Source organism: Carcharodon carcharias, chromosome 19 (assembly GCF_017639515.1).
Source record: "Carcharodon carcharias isolate sCarCar2 chromosome 19, sCarCar2.pri, whole genome shotgun sequence".
Classification (NCBI taxonomy): Eukaryota; Metazoa; Chordata; class Chondrichthyes; order Lamniformes; family Lamnidae; genus Carcharodon; species Carcharodon carcharias.
In genome coordinates, this window is record NC_054485.1 from 30,405,119 (window position 1) to 30,423,158 (window position 18,040).

General features: G+C 43.5%; 1 protein-coding gene across 2 annotated transcripts in view; it reads left to right on the top strand.

The window, feature by feature from the left end:
* LOC121291143 (transmembrane protein 54-like) overlaps positions 1 to 18,015 on the top strand; it is a 36,996-nt gene extending 18,981 nt beyond the window's left edge. The window contains exons 3-6 of one of the 2 annotated variants that reach the window (XM_041212224.1): positions 3,898 to 3,957; positions 4,483 to 4,674; positions 13,726 to 13,860; positions 16,654 to 18,015. In XM_041212224.1, the coding sequence (XP_041068158.1) occupies positions 3,898 to 3,957; positions 4,483 to 4,674; positions 13,726 to 13,860; positions 16,654 to 16,740 (474 nt within the window). In that variant the 3' untranslated portion in view covers positions 16,741 to 18,015. The remainder of the gene's footprint in view (positions 1 to 3,897; positions 3,958 to 4,482; positions 4,675 to 13,725; positions 13,861 to 16,653) is intronic. The other variant, XM_041212225.1, reaches the window with a different exon arrangement.
* Positions 18,016 to 18,040: the final 25 nt, after the last annotated feature.

Consider the following 18,040-nt stretch of genomic DNA (forward strand, 5'->3'; position numbering starts at 1 on the left):
CTAGCTGGGAGTGCGAGGGAGACGGAGTCGCACCCACCATTAATTAAGAGGCCAGTTAAGGCCCTTAACGTAACCAGTTGTCTCCGAGTTTACGTAGCCTGTGCGAATTTTCAGCTGTCGCACGGGCAAAACCGGCAGACGGGCAGGCCACAATTTGCAAAAGCTCCCCCACTGGAAAGATCAGAAGGGTCAGCAGCGTTGTCAATGTGAGTGGTAAGGAGTTTTGGAGATCATGTGCTGCTGGTTGATTTTGTGAACTCAACAGCTCCATCTCCTTCAGAGCTTTATTCTGAGCATTTCTAAGCTTCATTTCAGGACTCATTGGTGTCTTCCAGGCCCCTGGAGGATTCACACTGTGTGTGCACTTCCAGGTATCAGACAGCCTTCCATAACCCTGGTAATGGGGATTGTGGTCTCTGCTGGAGGCACCTCCTCTGAGGTTAAAGAGAGGGGCAGAAGGGAGAGGAGGCCAGGTGTCCCAATGCAGCTACCTGGGGAACGGCCTGTGGGAGGAGAGGCGCAGGCACAAGGGGGGCAGGGCCAGCTGGCAGTGCAAGGCAGAAAGGGCCACAGAAGACGCCACTATCCTGCTGCATGGGGTTCCCCCATGTCCAGGGTGCTATAGACTGTACACATGTGGCCATCAAGGCGCCAGCAAATGAGCCCGGTGCCTTCGTCAACAGGAAGGGCTTCCACTCCATGAACGTGCAGATAGTGTGTGATCACAGGATGCAGATTCTACAAGTCTGTGCAAGGTACCCAGGCAGCTCCTAAGATACTTATATTCTGAGACACTCCCAGGTCCCGAGGCTCTTCAGTGTTCCAGCCCGACTGGATGGATGGCTGCTGGGTGATGAGGGCTATTCCCTGAAAAGGCGGCTCATGAAGCTTCTCCACCACCCAAGAACAGAGGCCGAGCAGCGGTACAACAAGAGCCAGACCTCCACAAGGGCAGCGGTGGAGAGAACCATAGATCTTCTCAAGATGTGCTTCCGATGCCAGGACTATTCATGGGACCCTCCAGAGCGTTTGTCACTGATAGTGGTTGCATGCTGCACTCTCCACAATCATGCACTGGCAAGGGAGGTCCCAATGGAGGAAGAGGATGTTGACGGAGCTGTGCAGGCCACAGATGATGAGTCCAGTAGTGAGTCCGAGGATGAGCAGGGTGAGGAGAACACTGAGGGCATAGACACTGACCTGGGTAACCTCCAGGGAGGCAGGGATACCCGGGATGCTTTGATCCAAAGCTCCTTCAGTTAGCCTACCAAATAAGAACCACCAACACATGCCAGGGCTGCAGGCTCCATACTCAATCCCAGAAAGGAGCATTTCCTTGGTCAACAACATACATTTTGTGCCTGTGCAATAAAGTTTCAGGCTCATGCCCATCATTACATAATGGCCTACCCTGCACCTACAGAACAAATGAAGAATACAGAGGCCAATAGCACAAAATAACATTTAATTATGCATGTGAAACATGCATAACATTATCCGGTGTTCTTAATCACACCATTAAAAATGTTAAAGCACAATGAGGGAACAATATATCATCCACGCTAAGGCTGTCTTGTGCTTAAGGCACTTTACATTTATGTTTAAGGGTGCTACATCGGGGTGCTCCCCCATCGCTGGCAGCAACATTGGAGACAGGCTGCTCACTGTGCTGTCTTGTTGGCTTTGATGACCTTGGCGGTCGTCCTCTGGCCAGTGGAGCCTGTGAAGGCCCAGCCTGGGAGGGAGCAGCCTGTGCCACGGTTGGCATCTCCCCAGTCGCTGCAGCCTCATCAGATGCCACGGTCACTAGCAGAGGGACGGAGGAGCTGCTGTCGTTATCCAGAGTGCCCTGAGAGGAGCCCGCAGAGACGACAGGCAGTTTGTGCGCCAACGTGAGGTCACTTTGGACCTCCCTGCTCACCTCTGATGGATGGGCACCTAGCTGGGATACTGGGTGCCCCATCCATCTCCCACACTGACAGTGACCACCTGAGGTCATTGCCGGTGTGAGAGTTTGCAGACCCGAGCGCAACCCCCGGAACCCTTGATTGAGTCCCTGGAGTAGCCTTTCCATGAGAGTCGCCACCCTCTCCATGGAGGAGGCACTATGCTCAGCCATGAGGGTCAGTGCAGTGGTCATGCTCTGCAGGGACTCCTCCCAAACGGAGGCCATGGCACGCATTCCCTCATGTATCTCCGCCAGATCCTCCCTCACACCCTGCTGGACTTCCAGCATCTGCTGCCGCAGGTTTGACTCCAGAGGCCCATCGTCAGCCATTGACTGAGCATTGTCCTGCTGTCTAGTAGTCCTTCGACTGCCAGTGCCCTGGGCACCCTCTGCCTCTGCCTGTAACTCAAGCGAGTGTGAAGTGCCCTCACCAGTGTGCACTGAGATACTAGACGGCAATCCTATGCTCACCGAGGTGCTGGTATCTGCGCTGGTGCCTGCTTGACAGAGAAGGGGTGATGCAGGTATGTGCTCAGCATGGTAGTCCTCTGGGGTCAGGGGTGGGCCTTCAGGGTCCTCATTGCAATTGCCTGCTGGTGAGCCTAAAAAGAAGAAGAAAGACATGTCATTAATTTAAGTCATGACGCTGTCACTGTCCATGCCAGGCACCCTGGTGAGACAGCAGATATCTGCTTAATGGTGCCCCCATCTTTTGATTATCAATGGGGACTCCAGTTTCGAGGCTCACATCAATATAGAGAAAACACTACAATGCTTGCAATAGCCGATGTTCTCACCTTGGTGCACTGCACTCTTGCCTTCGTCTTGCCCCCCAACCTCACCGTGGCTGGTTGACCATGGCGCCTCTCCAGCTCCAGTGCCTCCTGCTCATAGCTTGTCAGGATTAGGAGGTGTGGGGGCCCCCGCCAGTCCGCGACCCCTCAATATTGTTATGGGATGTCTTCTCCTGAAAGGATAGAGGAGCATTGATTAGTGCACCCGGTACCTGCAACACCATTGCAGCCTGGCCATCCCCAGCTGAGGAGCACATGGCATGGCTCAGCCAATTCGTGGCCCTTGAGCCGCAAGGCACTCAGTCCAAGAAGCCAGGCCTCACCCTCTTGGCCAGCTCCGGTGTCATTGACAGTTACCACTCTCACTCTAACGCCCCTCAAGTCCACTGGGGTGGTGGCCAGCCCTTAACTGTTCTGCACACTAACCCATGCCAACATGGTACTCATCCTTCCCGATCACAGCAAATCGTTGAAGTGCTTCCGGCACTATACCATGTGCGCCTCACCAAGTATGGCTGCTCACCCTGGATACCACCTCCTCCCAGGCCTTTTTGGTGAGGTGTGGGGGGCCTCCTCCCGTCTCTGGGAACAAGGGCTTCCCTCCCGGCTCCCACCACCTCCAGAAGGGCAACGAGGCACTTATCAGAGAAACTCGGGACCAATGGCCCCGCCGACCTGCCCCCTCACCTGCCGTGTCCAACTGCACTGGAATCCATCGAGACTTCAGCATCCTTCCATGGCAGCCTTCCAGAGGCTGCCTAGGCCACTTTTGAATCGACCGCTGGGTCATCATTGGACCCAGTGGACATCATACCTTTGCCCGCCCCTTCCCAGAGCTTCCCCAGCCGTCTTTCATGCTGTGTGGCCTTAATTGGCCCGCTGGTGTGAAATAGCGGGGCCGTGCCTATTGCGGGCGGCTTTCCAACTGCCCCCTGACTGAGCCCGCTCGCCAAGGGTAAAATTCTGCCCCAGGATATGGATTCAGCAGATGCATCATCTCTCACCTGATCGTATTCCACAATTATTGTTCTCATTACAAATTAACCAGTCTAAGTGGTTTCTTTTCTTCAATTCATGAAATTGTTTAATGCTGCCATCACAGAGTTCTAACCAACAGGTGATGGCTGTAAATTCACTTCTAAATCTGTATTTCAGACTATTTGTACTGGAATTGCAGTGATTGTATTATCCGGGAACATGCCTCGTATACTACTGGTAAGTAGAATTTGTTAATTTTATGCGTCGCATTTAGTTCTGTATTAATATCACTTTTCCAACAACAGCTAACACTTATGCAGCCACTTTAATAAAGTGGAATAACCCTTTACAAGGGAGAATTGGACACTGAACAGGCAAGAGAAATTAAAAGAGGGGAGTAAAGGATGAGCAAAGAGAGAGTTTTTGAGATTTTCTTTCAGGTGGAAATAAAAGTAGCAAGGTGCTGGATATTAACAAGAGAATTCCAGAGTGCAGGAGCGAAGATGGTGTCACTGATGCTTGGTTAGAGGGAAAGGGACAGAGAATGAGATGACTGGAGTAAGGAGTACAGACTATCAAAGCTGAGATATAAGATTGGAGAAGTTTGTGGAGATGAGATTGCATGTGGCTGCGGAGGGCTTTGCAAACAAAGATGAGGATGATTCAAGAAGAAAAGTGAAAGTGTTTTTTTTTACTTTTAACGTGTTCCTCTGTACAGCAACAAAAAATGTTTAAAGAATGTCTTTTTGTTTAATTATGCAGCAATACATTGTGTTCGCAAGTAGTATGCTCAATTCCTTCATCTCCATTGCCTGCATGCTTGGTCTGGGAGTCTCGGTGGTGGTGACCATTGGAAATGGTGGAAGAACGTTGCTGACAGTTTGTCATCTCAGCTCCACTAAGGATATTTTACAAGTAACATACGAATGTCCATTTGACCCAACAAGAATCTATGTAAGTTGAAAATACACATGCTAAGAATGCCTGCTGTGTATTTGCTAATTGATGTGAATCCATTTACAATTTATTCCCATTAATTCAAAACAAATTTGCTCAAAATATTGGAATTATCCAGTATTATGAATTTTACAACTTTAATAAAACAGCACAGGGCATGTTTTGATCTATGCTGAGTTCATTGTTCTTGGGCAGCGAGTTTGCAATCTCAGTGCAACCAAACAGATCATTTGGTGAAAGCAACTTCAAATTAAAAATGGATTGGCATGTTGGTTTCATTGGCTGTAATTCACAATGTGAAACTTTGTGAAAATGCATTCATGTTCCTATTGTATTCATATTTATGCAACGTTGTGTAGCAGCAGTTTACTGTGTAATAAATGGACTGAAGCAGATGCAGTGTTGTTGTCCACTCTGCACCAGATTTTGAAAGCTACTTTCAAACTCTTCAATTCTCTATACAAGCAACTTGGCCTGTCCTTGATTGTTGCCAAAACAAAACTAGTATCAGTCCACACCTGGTCAGCCAAATATTTATACCTGCCACCCATGTTGAAGGAGAGACTCTGGAATATGTTGAGTACTTCCCATAGCTTGGCAATGGCCTCTCTCAAAGTGCCACCATTGACGCGGAGATCAACACTGTATCAGCTGTGCCAGTCCAACCTTCTACAAACTGCAGTAACAAGTGTTTGACAACAACGGCCCCTGCAAGTCAACAAAAGTCCTGATATACAGAGCAGTTGTCATCACTGCATTCCTGTACTGCAGTGAGATCTGGACTGTGTATTAGTGACACAAGAGTGCTAGAAAAATTCTAGCATTAATAACTCCGTAGCATCCTCCAGAATAAACACTAGTGTCCTCCTTGAAGCCAGCTTCCCAAGCATTCAGGTAAAACTCCTGTAAAATCAGTGGCCACAAAGTGTCTCGCTGCCAGGTTCTGGTTTTCCAACTCTCAAATTTCGTGGGTGGACAAAGAAAAAGTTTCAAAGATATTCTGAAGCTCTCCTTGAAGAACGGCAGCATTGAAATTAATGGCTGGTGCTTGCCTCCAATTGTTCAAAATGGTGACCACCTGTCCATCAATTTGCATGATTCTTTGAGCTACAATGTCTTAATGGTGAGGCAGAGAAGAAAGAAAAGGATGCAAATCCTGAACTCCAGATCCCACTACCTCATGGGACATCCTGCCACATGCGCCCAAAGATCTGAGAGTTGAGAATCAGCCTGCCCAATCGCATGAAGATCCCTGGCAGAAACTTGTAAGCCTGAGCAGATGTCATCCTTGAAATGAGGGACAGCTAACAAAGCCGAAAGGCACTACATAAATACAAATTGTTGTTGTTGCTTGTACAGAAATTGGATTCAGTTTGTGTTTTAGTGATCTCCTTTATTCAAACTCACCTGTCTGAACTGACCAGCAGGTGATGTAACCTGCATAAAGTGATCTGGTGACAAAGGAGGGTGACTACTGACACACATGTTCAGAATTGCATTTTACAAAGCAGAGGGAGGGAAGCAGAGGTGTTGAAGAAAATAATTGGCAAAGAACAAGGAAAAAAATCACAAAGGGAGAGACTGTGACACATTGTCAGAGCTGAATGGGAACAAATAACACCGCTTTGTTTGGCGAAAGCTTCTCTAAGACTGCCAGGCACCTTATCTTTAACGAATCTGTCTCACTGCTGGTTGTGAAGTGCTGTTCGGTTGTATCCTGACTAGCTCGATTCGCTCCCTGTCTCACACATCATGTTTGTGCTTCTGTTTTGTTTGATCTTCCTGTCTTGCCTACTCCACTGAGAATCGATTAATGACAATGATTTTAGGTAATTCATTTCAGTTAACGATGTCTGAATGCAGAGAGGACCCAACAATATTCAACCTTTTGTTGCTCAATGCTGACACCAGTGACTCCTTTTCTGTCTTGGTTTTTCCTTTCTGTCATGTCATTTTTCCTTTTTCCGTATTTTCTCTATCTACCTCCATTTTCTAAGGGCTGAAAATGCCTAATTGTCAGCAAAAGTGGTTTTCCTGTAGGTCACAAAAATGCAACAATTCTTTCTGCATGGACTTGAGTGGTGAGATTCAGAAGGGCTGTTCAACGTCATACACCACAACAACAACTTTCATTTGTATTGCATTTGTTTAATATAGTAAAACTTCCCCAGGAGTTCCCGAGAAGTTATCAAACACCATGTGCTGTGGGGTTGTATGCAGTAACAACACCGTTCCTGGAGACAATTGGATGATTCCCCTGTCAATCACACTTGGACCTTTGTTGCTGCTAAGGTACATGGGTGTACAGCAGAGCTGGAGTTAACCACGTAGCACATGTTCCATTATAAATACTATGCACGCAGCCACGCAAAAATAAATGTCATGGGAGAGTTCAGGCACAATTAAGGCATATTCCTTGAAAGGGAAAGGTAGGGCAAACAAATCCAGAGCTTTCTGGATGGCAAAAGAGATAGAAATTAAGATAAAGAATAAAAAGTGTGTTTATGGAAGATGTCAAGTAGAAAATAGAATTGAGAACCAGGTCATATATATGCGGTTCAGAGGGGAAGTGAAAAAGCAAATAAGAGAAGCAAAGAGGAAGTATGAAAAGGCACTGGCAGGTAACATAAAAGGGAATCCCAAAGTCTTCTATTGGCATATAAATAACAAAAGGAGTAGGGCCAGTGAGACCAAAAAGGGGATTTACACATGGAGGCAGAATACTTTGCATCTCTTTTTACTAAGGAAGAAGATGCTACCCAGGCCATGGTGAAAAAGAAGGCAGTTCAGACACCAGAAGGGTTTAAACTTGATAAGGAGGTGGCATTGGATAGGCTATATGTACGTAAAGTTGATAAGACACCAGGTCTGGATGAGATGCATCCAAGGATACTGAGAGAGGTGAGAGGTGGAAATCGCAGAGGCACTGGCCATAATTTTTCAGTCTTCCTTATATGGTGCCAGAAGGCTGGAGAATTGCAAATGCTGTACCCTTGTTCAAAAAAAGGTGTGAAGATAAGCCCAGCCATTAAAGGCTGGTCAATTTACATTGGTGGCATGGGGGGTGTCGGGGTGGGGGGGGGAGGTGGAGAGATCTTCTAGAAACAATAATTCAGGACAAAATTAAGTCACATGGACAAATCTAGGTTAATTAAGGAAAGCCAGCATGGATTTGTTAAGGGAAAATTGTGTTTAACTAACTTGCTGATGTATTTTTGAAGAGATAGCAGAGAGGGTTGTTGAGGGCAATGCTGTTGATGTGTATATGGACTTCCAAAAAACAGTTGATTCAATGCCAACAACAGACTTATGAAAAAATGTATAGGCTTTGGAATAAAAGGGACAATAGCAACATGGGTAGTTAATTGGCTGGGTGACAGAAAATAGAATAGTGGTTGATGGATTTTTTTTGGCTGGCAGAAGGTTTGTAATGGAGTTCTCGAGGGGTCAGTGCTGGGACTTTTGCTCTTCCTGATGTATAAAAATAGATCTTGGTGTACAGGGCCCAATTTCAAAATTTGAAGATGATACAAAACTTGGAGGCATTGTGAACTGTGGAGAAGATAGTGTCGAACTTCAAAAAGACATAGAAAAGTTAGTGGAATGGGCGGACAAGTGGCAGATGAAATTCAATGTGGAAATGTGAGATCGTTCATTTTGGTAGGAAAAACATGGAGAGACATTATAAAATAAAGGAAACAAATCTAAAGGGGGTGCAGAAGCAGAGGGACCTGGATGTATATGCACATAAGCCATTCAAGGTGGCAGGACAGGTTGAGAGAGCAGTTAATAAAGCTTACAGTTCCCTAGGCTTTTTTAATAGGGTCATAAAGTACAAGAGCAAGGAGGTTATGTTCAACTTATATAAGACACTAATTTGGCTTCAGCTGGAGTACTGTGTATAGTCCTGGGCACCGCACTTCAGAAGGGTGTGAAAGGATTGGAGACAGTGCAGAAAAGGTTCACCAGAATAGTTCCAGGAATGAGGAAATTCAATTTTGAAGATAGATAGGAGAAGTTAGGACTGTTTCCCTTGGAGAAAAGAAGCTGAGAGGAGATCTGATGGAGGTATTCAAAATCATGAGGGATTTGGACAGAGAAGACAAGGAGAAACTGTTCCCCCTCATGAAAGGGTTATGGGGTAAAGGCAGGAAAGTGTAATTGAGGATTATCAGATCAGCCATGATCTCATTGAATGGCAGAGCAAACTCGATGGGCCAAATGACCTAATTGTGTTCCTACGTCTTATATTCTTAATGATTGAGAACAAGAGGGCACAGATTTAATGTAATTGGCAAAAGAAGCAAAAGTGATATGAGAAAACACTCAACGCAGCGAGTGGTTAAGCTCTGGAATGCACTGTCTGAGAATGTGGTGGAGGCAGGTTCGATCGAGGCATTCAATAGGGAATTAGACTGTTATTTGAAAAGAACAATGTGTAGGATTGCAGGGTGAAAGGCAGGAGAATGGCGCTAAGTGAAATGCTCATTCGGAGAGTCAATGCAGATCAGGTGATATAGTTGGAGAATTTCTCACAAGCCCACATGGCTACAAGATAATTGCATACCTCATTTCTGTGTTAGATAGTGCCCGAGACACGTAATAGACTGGTCAATGGCACCTATTCAGTTGCTCTTGAAACAGGAGTACCCCTAGTCCTGTAGATGAGGCATCTGCTGCAATTGTGGTCAGTAAGAATGGGTTGTAGTGAGCCAGGATATCTGGTGAGAGCAGCATGTCTTTAATCTGTCAGAATGCTTGCTCCTGGTGTGCATCTCAGCACCATGCTTGGGCCTTCTTCAATAATTTTGCCAGCTGATTTACCATACCCAGGAATCATTGAGGATCTGGAATGGATGATGGGATCAGAAATTCACTGATGGCCCTAGGTTTTGTGAAGGGGAGGTCGTGTCTCACTAACTTGATCGAGTTTTTCGAGGAAGTGACAAAGATGATCGATGATGGAAGGGCAGTGGATGTTATATACATGGATTTCAGTACAGCCTTTGACAAGGTCCCTCATGTACCATTGTACAGAAGGTAAAGTCGTATGGGATCAGAAGTGAGCTGGTAGGATGGATACAGAATTGGCTTGGTCATAGAAGACAGAGGGTAGCAGTGGAAGGGTGCTTTTCTGAATGGAGAGCTATGACTAGTGGAGTTCCACAGGGATCAGTGTTGGGACCTTTGCTATTTGTGGTATACATAAATGATTTGGAGGAAAATGTAACTGGGCTAATTAGTAAGTTTGCAGATGACACTAAGGTTGGAGGAGTTGCAGATATTGATGAGGATTGTCAAAGGATACAACGGAATATAGATCGGTTGGAGACTTGGGCAGAGAAATGGCAGATGGAGTTTAATCCGGGCAAATGCAAGATAATGCATTTTGGAAGGTCTAATACAGGCAGGAATTATACAGTAAATGGCAGAACCCTTAAGTGCATCAACGGGCAGAGGGATCTGGGTGTACAGGTCCACAGGTCACTGAAAGTGGCAATGCAGGTGGATAAAGTAGTCAGGAAGACATATGGCATGCTTGCCTTCATTGGCAGGGGTATTGAGTATAAAAGCTGGGAAGTCATGCTGCAGCTGTATAGAATCTTGGTTAGGCCACACTTAGAATATTGCGTGCAATTCTGGTCACCACATTACTCGAAGGATATGGAGGTGTTGGAGAGGGTGCAAAGGAGGTTTACCAGGATGCTGCCTGGTCTGGAGGTTATTAACTATGAGGAGAGGTTGGAGAAACTCGGATTGTTCTCACTAGAGCGACGGAGATTGAGAGGCGACTTGATAGAAGTTTACAAAATTATGAGTGGCATGGACAGAGTAGATAGTCAGAAGCTTTTTCCCAGGGTGGAAGAGTTAATTACTAGGGGACATAGATTTAAGGTGAGAGAAGAAAACTATAAAGGTGATGTGTGGGGCAAGTTTTTTATGCAGAGGGTAGAGAGTGTCTGGAATTCGCAGCCAGAGGAGGTGGTGGAAGCAGGTACGATAGTGGTGTTTAAGAGGCAGCTTGACAAATACATGAATAGGATGGGAATAGAGGGATACGGACCCCGGAAGTGCAAAATGTTTTAGTTGACGGGCAAAGTGATCGGCGCAGGCTTGGAGGGCCGAAGGGCCTGTTCTTTTTCTTTGTACTGTACTTTTCTTTGTTCTTTGTTCTTAAATGTCTCCAGGGCGCTATGACTTGTGCCACATTTGGCAGGAATTTTGCCAGCTGATTTACCATACCCAGGAATCATTGAGGATCTGGAATGGATGATGGGATCCGAAATTCACTGATGGCCCTTGTTTTTTGTGTGTCTGCCATTATGCCTTTGCTGCTCACAATGTGGCCTAAAAATTGAATGGATGTTTTAGAGAATTTACACTTATCGTTAAGTGTCAGACCTGCTTCCTGAAAGCTGTTCAAGACAGCTTTAAGTCTCAGATTGTGTTCTTTGACAGTTGCTCCACGGACAAGGATATTACCCATGTGGCAGATTACGCCTTTAAGGCCCTGCAAGAGAGTGGACATTGGCTGAAAATTTCATGTGCCAAGATTATGCCAAATGGCAAATGATTAAAGCAAGATCTGCCAAAAGGGGTAATAAATGTTGTCAATAATTTAAATTTTTTTTATCTAATGGTACCTGCCAAAAACCACTGTTAGCATTGAGTTTTGAGAAAGTTATACTCTTGGAGAGCTTGGTCAAGCTGTTGTCCACTGGGAACAATAGGGTGGATTTCCCTCACCACAATTTGTTGAGTTGAGCCAGGTTGACACAGGTGCAAAGGGATTTGTTTGGATTAGGAGCCAGAACCATCCTGGAGCACCATTCTATCGGATTAGTGAGGGGAGAGACGATTCCCATCTTGGTCATGTTGTCAAGTTGCAGTTGGACATGTTTCATGAATGGATGTGAAATCTTTCTTGATGTGAAAAGCCATACAGGTTTAGCATCTATTCCTAGCGTATGCTGTATTCAGTTTTCAGTCAACCAGCCCAATGATTCGTTTTAGAAAATCCTTTTTGAAGTCAAACTCATATCCTTGCTGGTTGGTCTCCTTGATTTTTTGGTTGAGGTTAAGGTCGACACAGGCTTTTTAGACTCAGAAGAGAAAATTCTTCATTGTGAAGCACATATGTTTCTTGTGTCTGTTTGTTCTTATATTGGTGTGTTGCTTGCAATATACCTTTGACCTGGAGCTTGATTCCTCCTGGGCCATATTACTGAGCTCTAGATGGCCGCAGGCACTGCTTTACTTGCAGCGTTTCTTTATGGTCAAGATTGTGATACTTGCTCCTGCATTCTGTTTGAAACTAGTGATGTGACTATTGACACAAATGTCTGCATTCCAGAAAGTATATCTTGGATCTTTGTCTGGTCCTTCCATGTACCCACATCAGCCTGGTGAGGTGAATTTGGAATCCATAGCTGTTTTAAGTTCGTAGGAGGTTTGCCTGGATTTTTTAAACTTCAGTTGCAGTGAAGGAGTTCTCTCGTGGTGATCAGACTTTTACTCATACCCGCTGCGGTCACTGACCCTCTTTGGCAGCCATTCCCAAATATCGCAGCATTTTGAAATTAATCACTGGGAGTAATGATTAAGCACAGTTCACCGCTTTGCTCCCATTGCAGAATCGCTTTGAACAGCCAGTGTTTTCTTTTGTTTGAATCGATACTATGCTGTTGCCATGTTTAATGGTGCCAACCTTGGAACCAGGCTGCGGGCTGTGTTGAAGCCTGCGTTCATTAAAATTGAATTTCTCCCAGTGCTGCCTGCTCACTGCACCATTAATTTGAAGCTTTTAAACCTTTTTTCAAGCTTTGCTCGTCCTTCCTTGATCATCGCCAGGTTCCCTGACTCTGCTGCTGGATCAGAATTTTTCATAGGCCACCAGGTACTCTGAACAGTTGATTCTCCACATCTTCTATGGTGGTTTTTCAACTATCTTACTGAAGTCTTTAATTTTGGCGCCTGTTCTCTTGTCAAACTTGCAAACATTTTTAAAAGTTAATTTTTGGAGTTTTCAGGGCCCTTCACTGCTACCACCATGTTAGATGTTGGTCGTCACTGGCTAAGGAACGGTTCCAGAGATATAGATATGTCTGAACAGTAACTGATTTATTATAGGAACACAGCTATTTACAAATGTACAAGACTATGGGTATTACTCAGTCTAAGCCATAAGCTTTCTCCTTCTAGACTCCTAGTCATGTGGCTCTCTCTTACATCATGTGGGTGGTATTGTTTCTCCAGTCCCACACATTAACCCTTTCAACCCTGAACCTTGATACCACACTCATTGACACACTGGTGACTGGACCATCAGAGGTTTATGCCCTTAGCTCTGGAATTCCCTCCCTAAACCTCTCTGCCTCTCTAGTTCTTTAAGATGCTGCAGAAAGCCTACCTCTTTAACCAAGCTTTTGGTCACACAACCTAATATCTCCTTAACAAAAACAGAATTACCTGGAAAAACTCAGCAGGTCTGGCAGCATCGGTGTAGAAGAAAAGAGTTGACGTTTCGAATCCTCATGACCCTTTGACAGAACTCAGTTCTGTCGAAGGGTCGTGAGGACTCGAAACGTCAACTCTTTTCTTCTCCGCTGATGCTGCCAGACCTGCTGAGTTTTTCCAGGTAATTCTGTTTTTGTTTTGGATTTCCAGCATCCGCAGTTTTTTGTTTTTATCTCTAATATCTCCTTATGTGGGTTGGTGCGTATATTTGTCTGATAGCATAGACTTAAATTAAGCTCAGCAAGGAAATATGGTCTTCCTATCCTGCGAGTGCAGCGTGGAGGGAGGGCAAAAACTATCATCTAGCTCACTTATGTTTCAGTTTTTCCTTCTGTTGAACACGCAGGCCCCAAGTGGAAAGAAAAAGATAGAAGTAAAGAGAGTAAAATTAAGCCAGATATCACTTACACAGTCAATCTTAATTTGTGTAACTGCACCTTCTCAACATCTTATTTTGCAGCTGCGATTCAGCTAAGATATTAACCTTGGTTACACAGGAGACGACATTTAATTTAATATTTTGTCTCCCAGGATACCACACTCGCGATGTGGATTCCATGTCTGGTACTGTCTGGTGTGGAGGCTTTCCTGTCTATTAGATGTTTTTTTGTCTCGATGAACTTACTGGGAGGCAAGAAGCAGCAACTCAAAAATGATAGGAGACAGGTAGGAGAGTCAAACAGTAAGCCCTTCCAGTCTCACTCATTTGGAGTGAGCCTCACTTGATTTGGAAAGCAGCTGTGTACATTTCAATATTTTGATTGTTATGAATCAAAACTCCTGCTCCTTCCCTGGTGTTGATAGTTCTGTGGTTGTTAAAAGGTTAGCCCTTGTTAACTTAGTATAGGGTTCTAAAAAATTTATGTAGAACTAAATGTTTTAATTTGGCTAGATCACCATTATCTCAGCGTGAATTAACATAAAATTGTTTAGTAGTAAATTAAGTTAATTGTTCAAAATAAATGAGACAGCACAGTCCTCCATCTTCAGATGGGTGTGTTTGCTTTGACCTTTTTCTGTCACGTCCTACTTGGAGCTCTAACATGTGAGTCAACTGAAATAAAATGCCTTCTCTATAATATACTTCATAAAATGATTCTAAAGATGGCTAACGTTGAGTTAAAGGAATCTTCAATTAAATAAGACCAAAAAAATTTATGTATTAAACATTCATAAATAAAGCCATAAATAAGAATCTAAGCTATGTCTGCAACCATATATCCTATGAGGAAGGAAACTCCTCCCAGTTTATCTTTTGTATTTTATCTATTTTTTTAATGTATTTCCAATTTTGCTCTTTTTTTCTTTTCACTTCGTTCCCTTTTACTTTTCCAAGATCCTCATGCACTGTCATGCCTCTTTTCACTTCTCACACTCAGGTACTCCAGCCCTTCCAATTCCCAACTCCAACCCTTCAGTACTCCACAACTTTCCTGCTGCCATCTCAGGCTTGACTCCATTAGATAAGTTGATACAGCATCCCTCTGTGCCTCTCTTGGCATCTTCCATGGAGTTCATCGAAGCAATCGGCGCTGGCTCATTACGAGCAGCAGCCCCAATTGCCCTGTCCCACTCTTCGTCGACCGATCCACCCAGCCCACCCACTGCAAGCTAACCTTGTTAATCTTCCTGTCCAACTCACCTCTCCCACTGCTGACCCTGTGGACTCTGCCAGAGGACCAGCTCTCACCACACTTCCAACCATCTCTGCCCAGAATGCCTGTTCATTGGTGAACATGGCCCTTGCCACCATGAACTCTTATTGTAGATGATTGCATTGACATAATGGCCTTAGCAGAAACCCAGCTGAAGGATGATGACACCTTCCCCCTAACTGAAGTCCACTCACCTGGCTACATCTTCCACTACTTGTGCCGTCAAGACCATCACAGTACTGGTGTGATGCTTATCGCCAGATCACACCTTTCCTGACCCTCTACTCCTCTGGCACTTTCTCCTCCTTTGAGCATCTCACCCTGTTCCATCCCTCTTACCTCTCTTTCAAAATCATTGTTTTGTTCTGCCTTCCCAAATATGATTAAACATTTCTCACCGAGTAATCTTCATTGAAGTGGGTGATCAGCCAGGATTATATTGAATGGCGGAGCAGGCTCGATGGGCTGAATGGCCTATGCCTGCTCCAGTGTTTTTATTTCTTTCCACCCCAGCCTCTGCACTAAGCAACTTCTCATACTTGGTGATTTCAACCTCCATCTCAACTCATCATGTTCTCTCTCCTCTGAGTTCACTGCCCTCTTATCTTCCCTAAATCCCTCCCTCTATGTAAACTCCCCATCACATATTCATGGCCTTTCCCTTGACCTTGTCATCTCATCTGGTCATGCTAGTGCTATTATATCAACTACAGGTAATAATTCGGGCCCCAGCCCAATACCTGGACACAGAGTCTAGGCTGACATTCCAATGAAGTACAGAGGAAGCTTTGCATCATTGGAGGTAGTGCTATTCGGATGAGAACTGTTCTTTGATTTGTGCCTGTCAGAGTCGCAAGAACAGCAATTTGATACTTACTATAATTCTGCACTTCAAGCAAAAAATAATTTCTCCCGAAGGTATTTTAAGTGTGAAAATTAAAACAGTTTAAAAGTCTTCAGTACAATTTAAAAGGTTCCTTTCTTTGGAGAGGTAACCTCAGATGCATCATGTTAATGTGGTAATTGAAATCATTTATAACACTCAAAAATTCAAAATGTCTATGCAATCTATAACCATAAGAGAAAGCTGTCTCTGCTGTTCCTGTCCCAGTGCTTCTAGGAGGCAATGGCATGATTATCTGGATTGAGGATACTCTGGTTTATTTGTTCAATAAATAAATATTTTTTTATTTTTAATAATAAAAATTTCTTTTTTGAAAAAAATGTTATAAATACATGGTAATAAAGTGACCACATATAAACTTGCTAAAAGCAGTTTTCAAATTCAAAAAGCAATCAGGTACTAAACAGAGCACAAATAGGCTCACTGTCTCCTTTACATATCAGTATCCTAAAAACAACTTCCACTCCCTATTTTGTTTTCAGAATCTGGCAATCCCACAAATGCAGTGACAGAAATATTCAAATAAAGCCAATTTGTTCATTCACACCAGGCGGCACCTTAACCTCAAAAAGGAGTGTTACTAATCTTAATGAAAATAAACCTTCACAAGACATGGCTGGGTATGCATCAGTAAGTCCCTCTAAGCAAAATGAAATCTTAAATTACATTTTAGCATATTGTATGTACAATATAAATTAGTATTAATATTTAATTCAATTAATTTTATATAATATAAAGCAAATATCTTATTGAAGAAAGTGGGAAACCCTTCCAGATGTATAATCATTCCCAGTTTTGCATCTTACTCAAGTTACTGTGTTGGGCTTAACCTATGAGTTCCTTGCAGATAACTTGTCATGAATCACTTCTTACTGGACTTGTCTTTTTGGTCTCTCTTAGGCCAGACAAAAAACTTTAGAAGAAATTCAGGAAGCGGATGAAGACAGTGAACTTCTGGAAGAAACTACAGTGAGATTCTGGGTGTGACTACAATCTACCCGATTGACTGATAAAACAGCTGTGATAAGATAAAGCATACATTCCTGAAGTATAGGTCAAACATAGGACAGCTGGGATTTTCAGGCACTAATATATTCTCTAAAATTCATTCTATGCCTGCCTCAACAAGCACAATTGTAAAGATTTCACAGGAACGTGGATATTTTTAAATCTCGTATTTGTTCTTGATATATTCAGTTTTAATCTATACATTATTTTCCATCAAATATGAAACACTTTAATGCAGCAAATTGTTGTGATGTGGATTGCACTGCCTGAAAGGGTGGTAAGCAGATTCCACAGTAACTTCCAAAAGAGAATTGGATAAAGACTTGAAAAACAAAATGCATGAAAATATAATAATTTTAATATTATTGTAATTTATTGTAAAGGTAGGTTAATGATGGGATTTGGATAGTGTGTGTGTGTGTGTGTGTGTGTGTGTGTGATTTAATTGAATTGGAGACAGTTGGTCTGGGGCTTTGATGTATCAAAAAGAAACGAGGTTTGAAATGCTAAATACTTAAACATGGCTGCAGTTTTAGAATGTGAGGTGTGGGGAAAATTTGTGTTTTTAGATAAACCAGAGTGGCATTTCGAAGAGATGATAAGATGTTACACCTAGCCAGTAGAAGCCAAGCCAGTGTGTTTAATTTTCCCAAAAGCTACTTATAAAATTAGTACTATGAAAAGATTTATGAGAAAAATAAAGTTGCAAAAACATATAGGAACAATGGAATTTGCATTAAAAGGGAGAAACATGTATAAAGAAGATGAGATTATGGGCAAGGGGAGAAGGAATTCTAAGATCTAACACAAGTATGAAAAGCCTCCAGCCTCTCTGCATCAAGTTGCCGTCTATAGGAACCAAAGCTGAGAAAACTCACTTTGTGTGTCATTGTCTAGGGTATTGTGTTAATTTGTCTGGGTCTGTTTAAATCTATTTGTTTTTATTGTTGCTTTAAAGGAGGTATAACTAGAAGCCAGATTATTTAGAAGTTATTATAGTAGTAATTTGTAGACTTATGTATGTGCTTAAAATCTTTACTTTTGTTAATAAATGTTTTATATAGTTTTCTAAAGCCCTCTGAGGTCGTGGTAGTCTTATCACTTCTGAATTCAGGGCACACAACTCAAAAATAAAATACAAACTGCAAAACAGCTGTGGCAGCAGTTGCACGTTTCCCTCTGGAATTTGAGCAGCTCGGCATTTATCTTCCGCTGTACCATAACACTGGCATAAACATTATTGGTTGAACTACCTCCTTCTTTGTTGTATGATTTGATT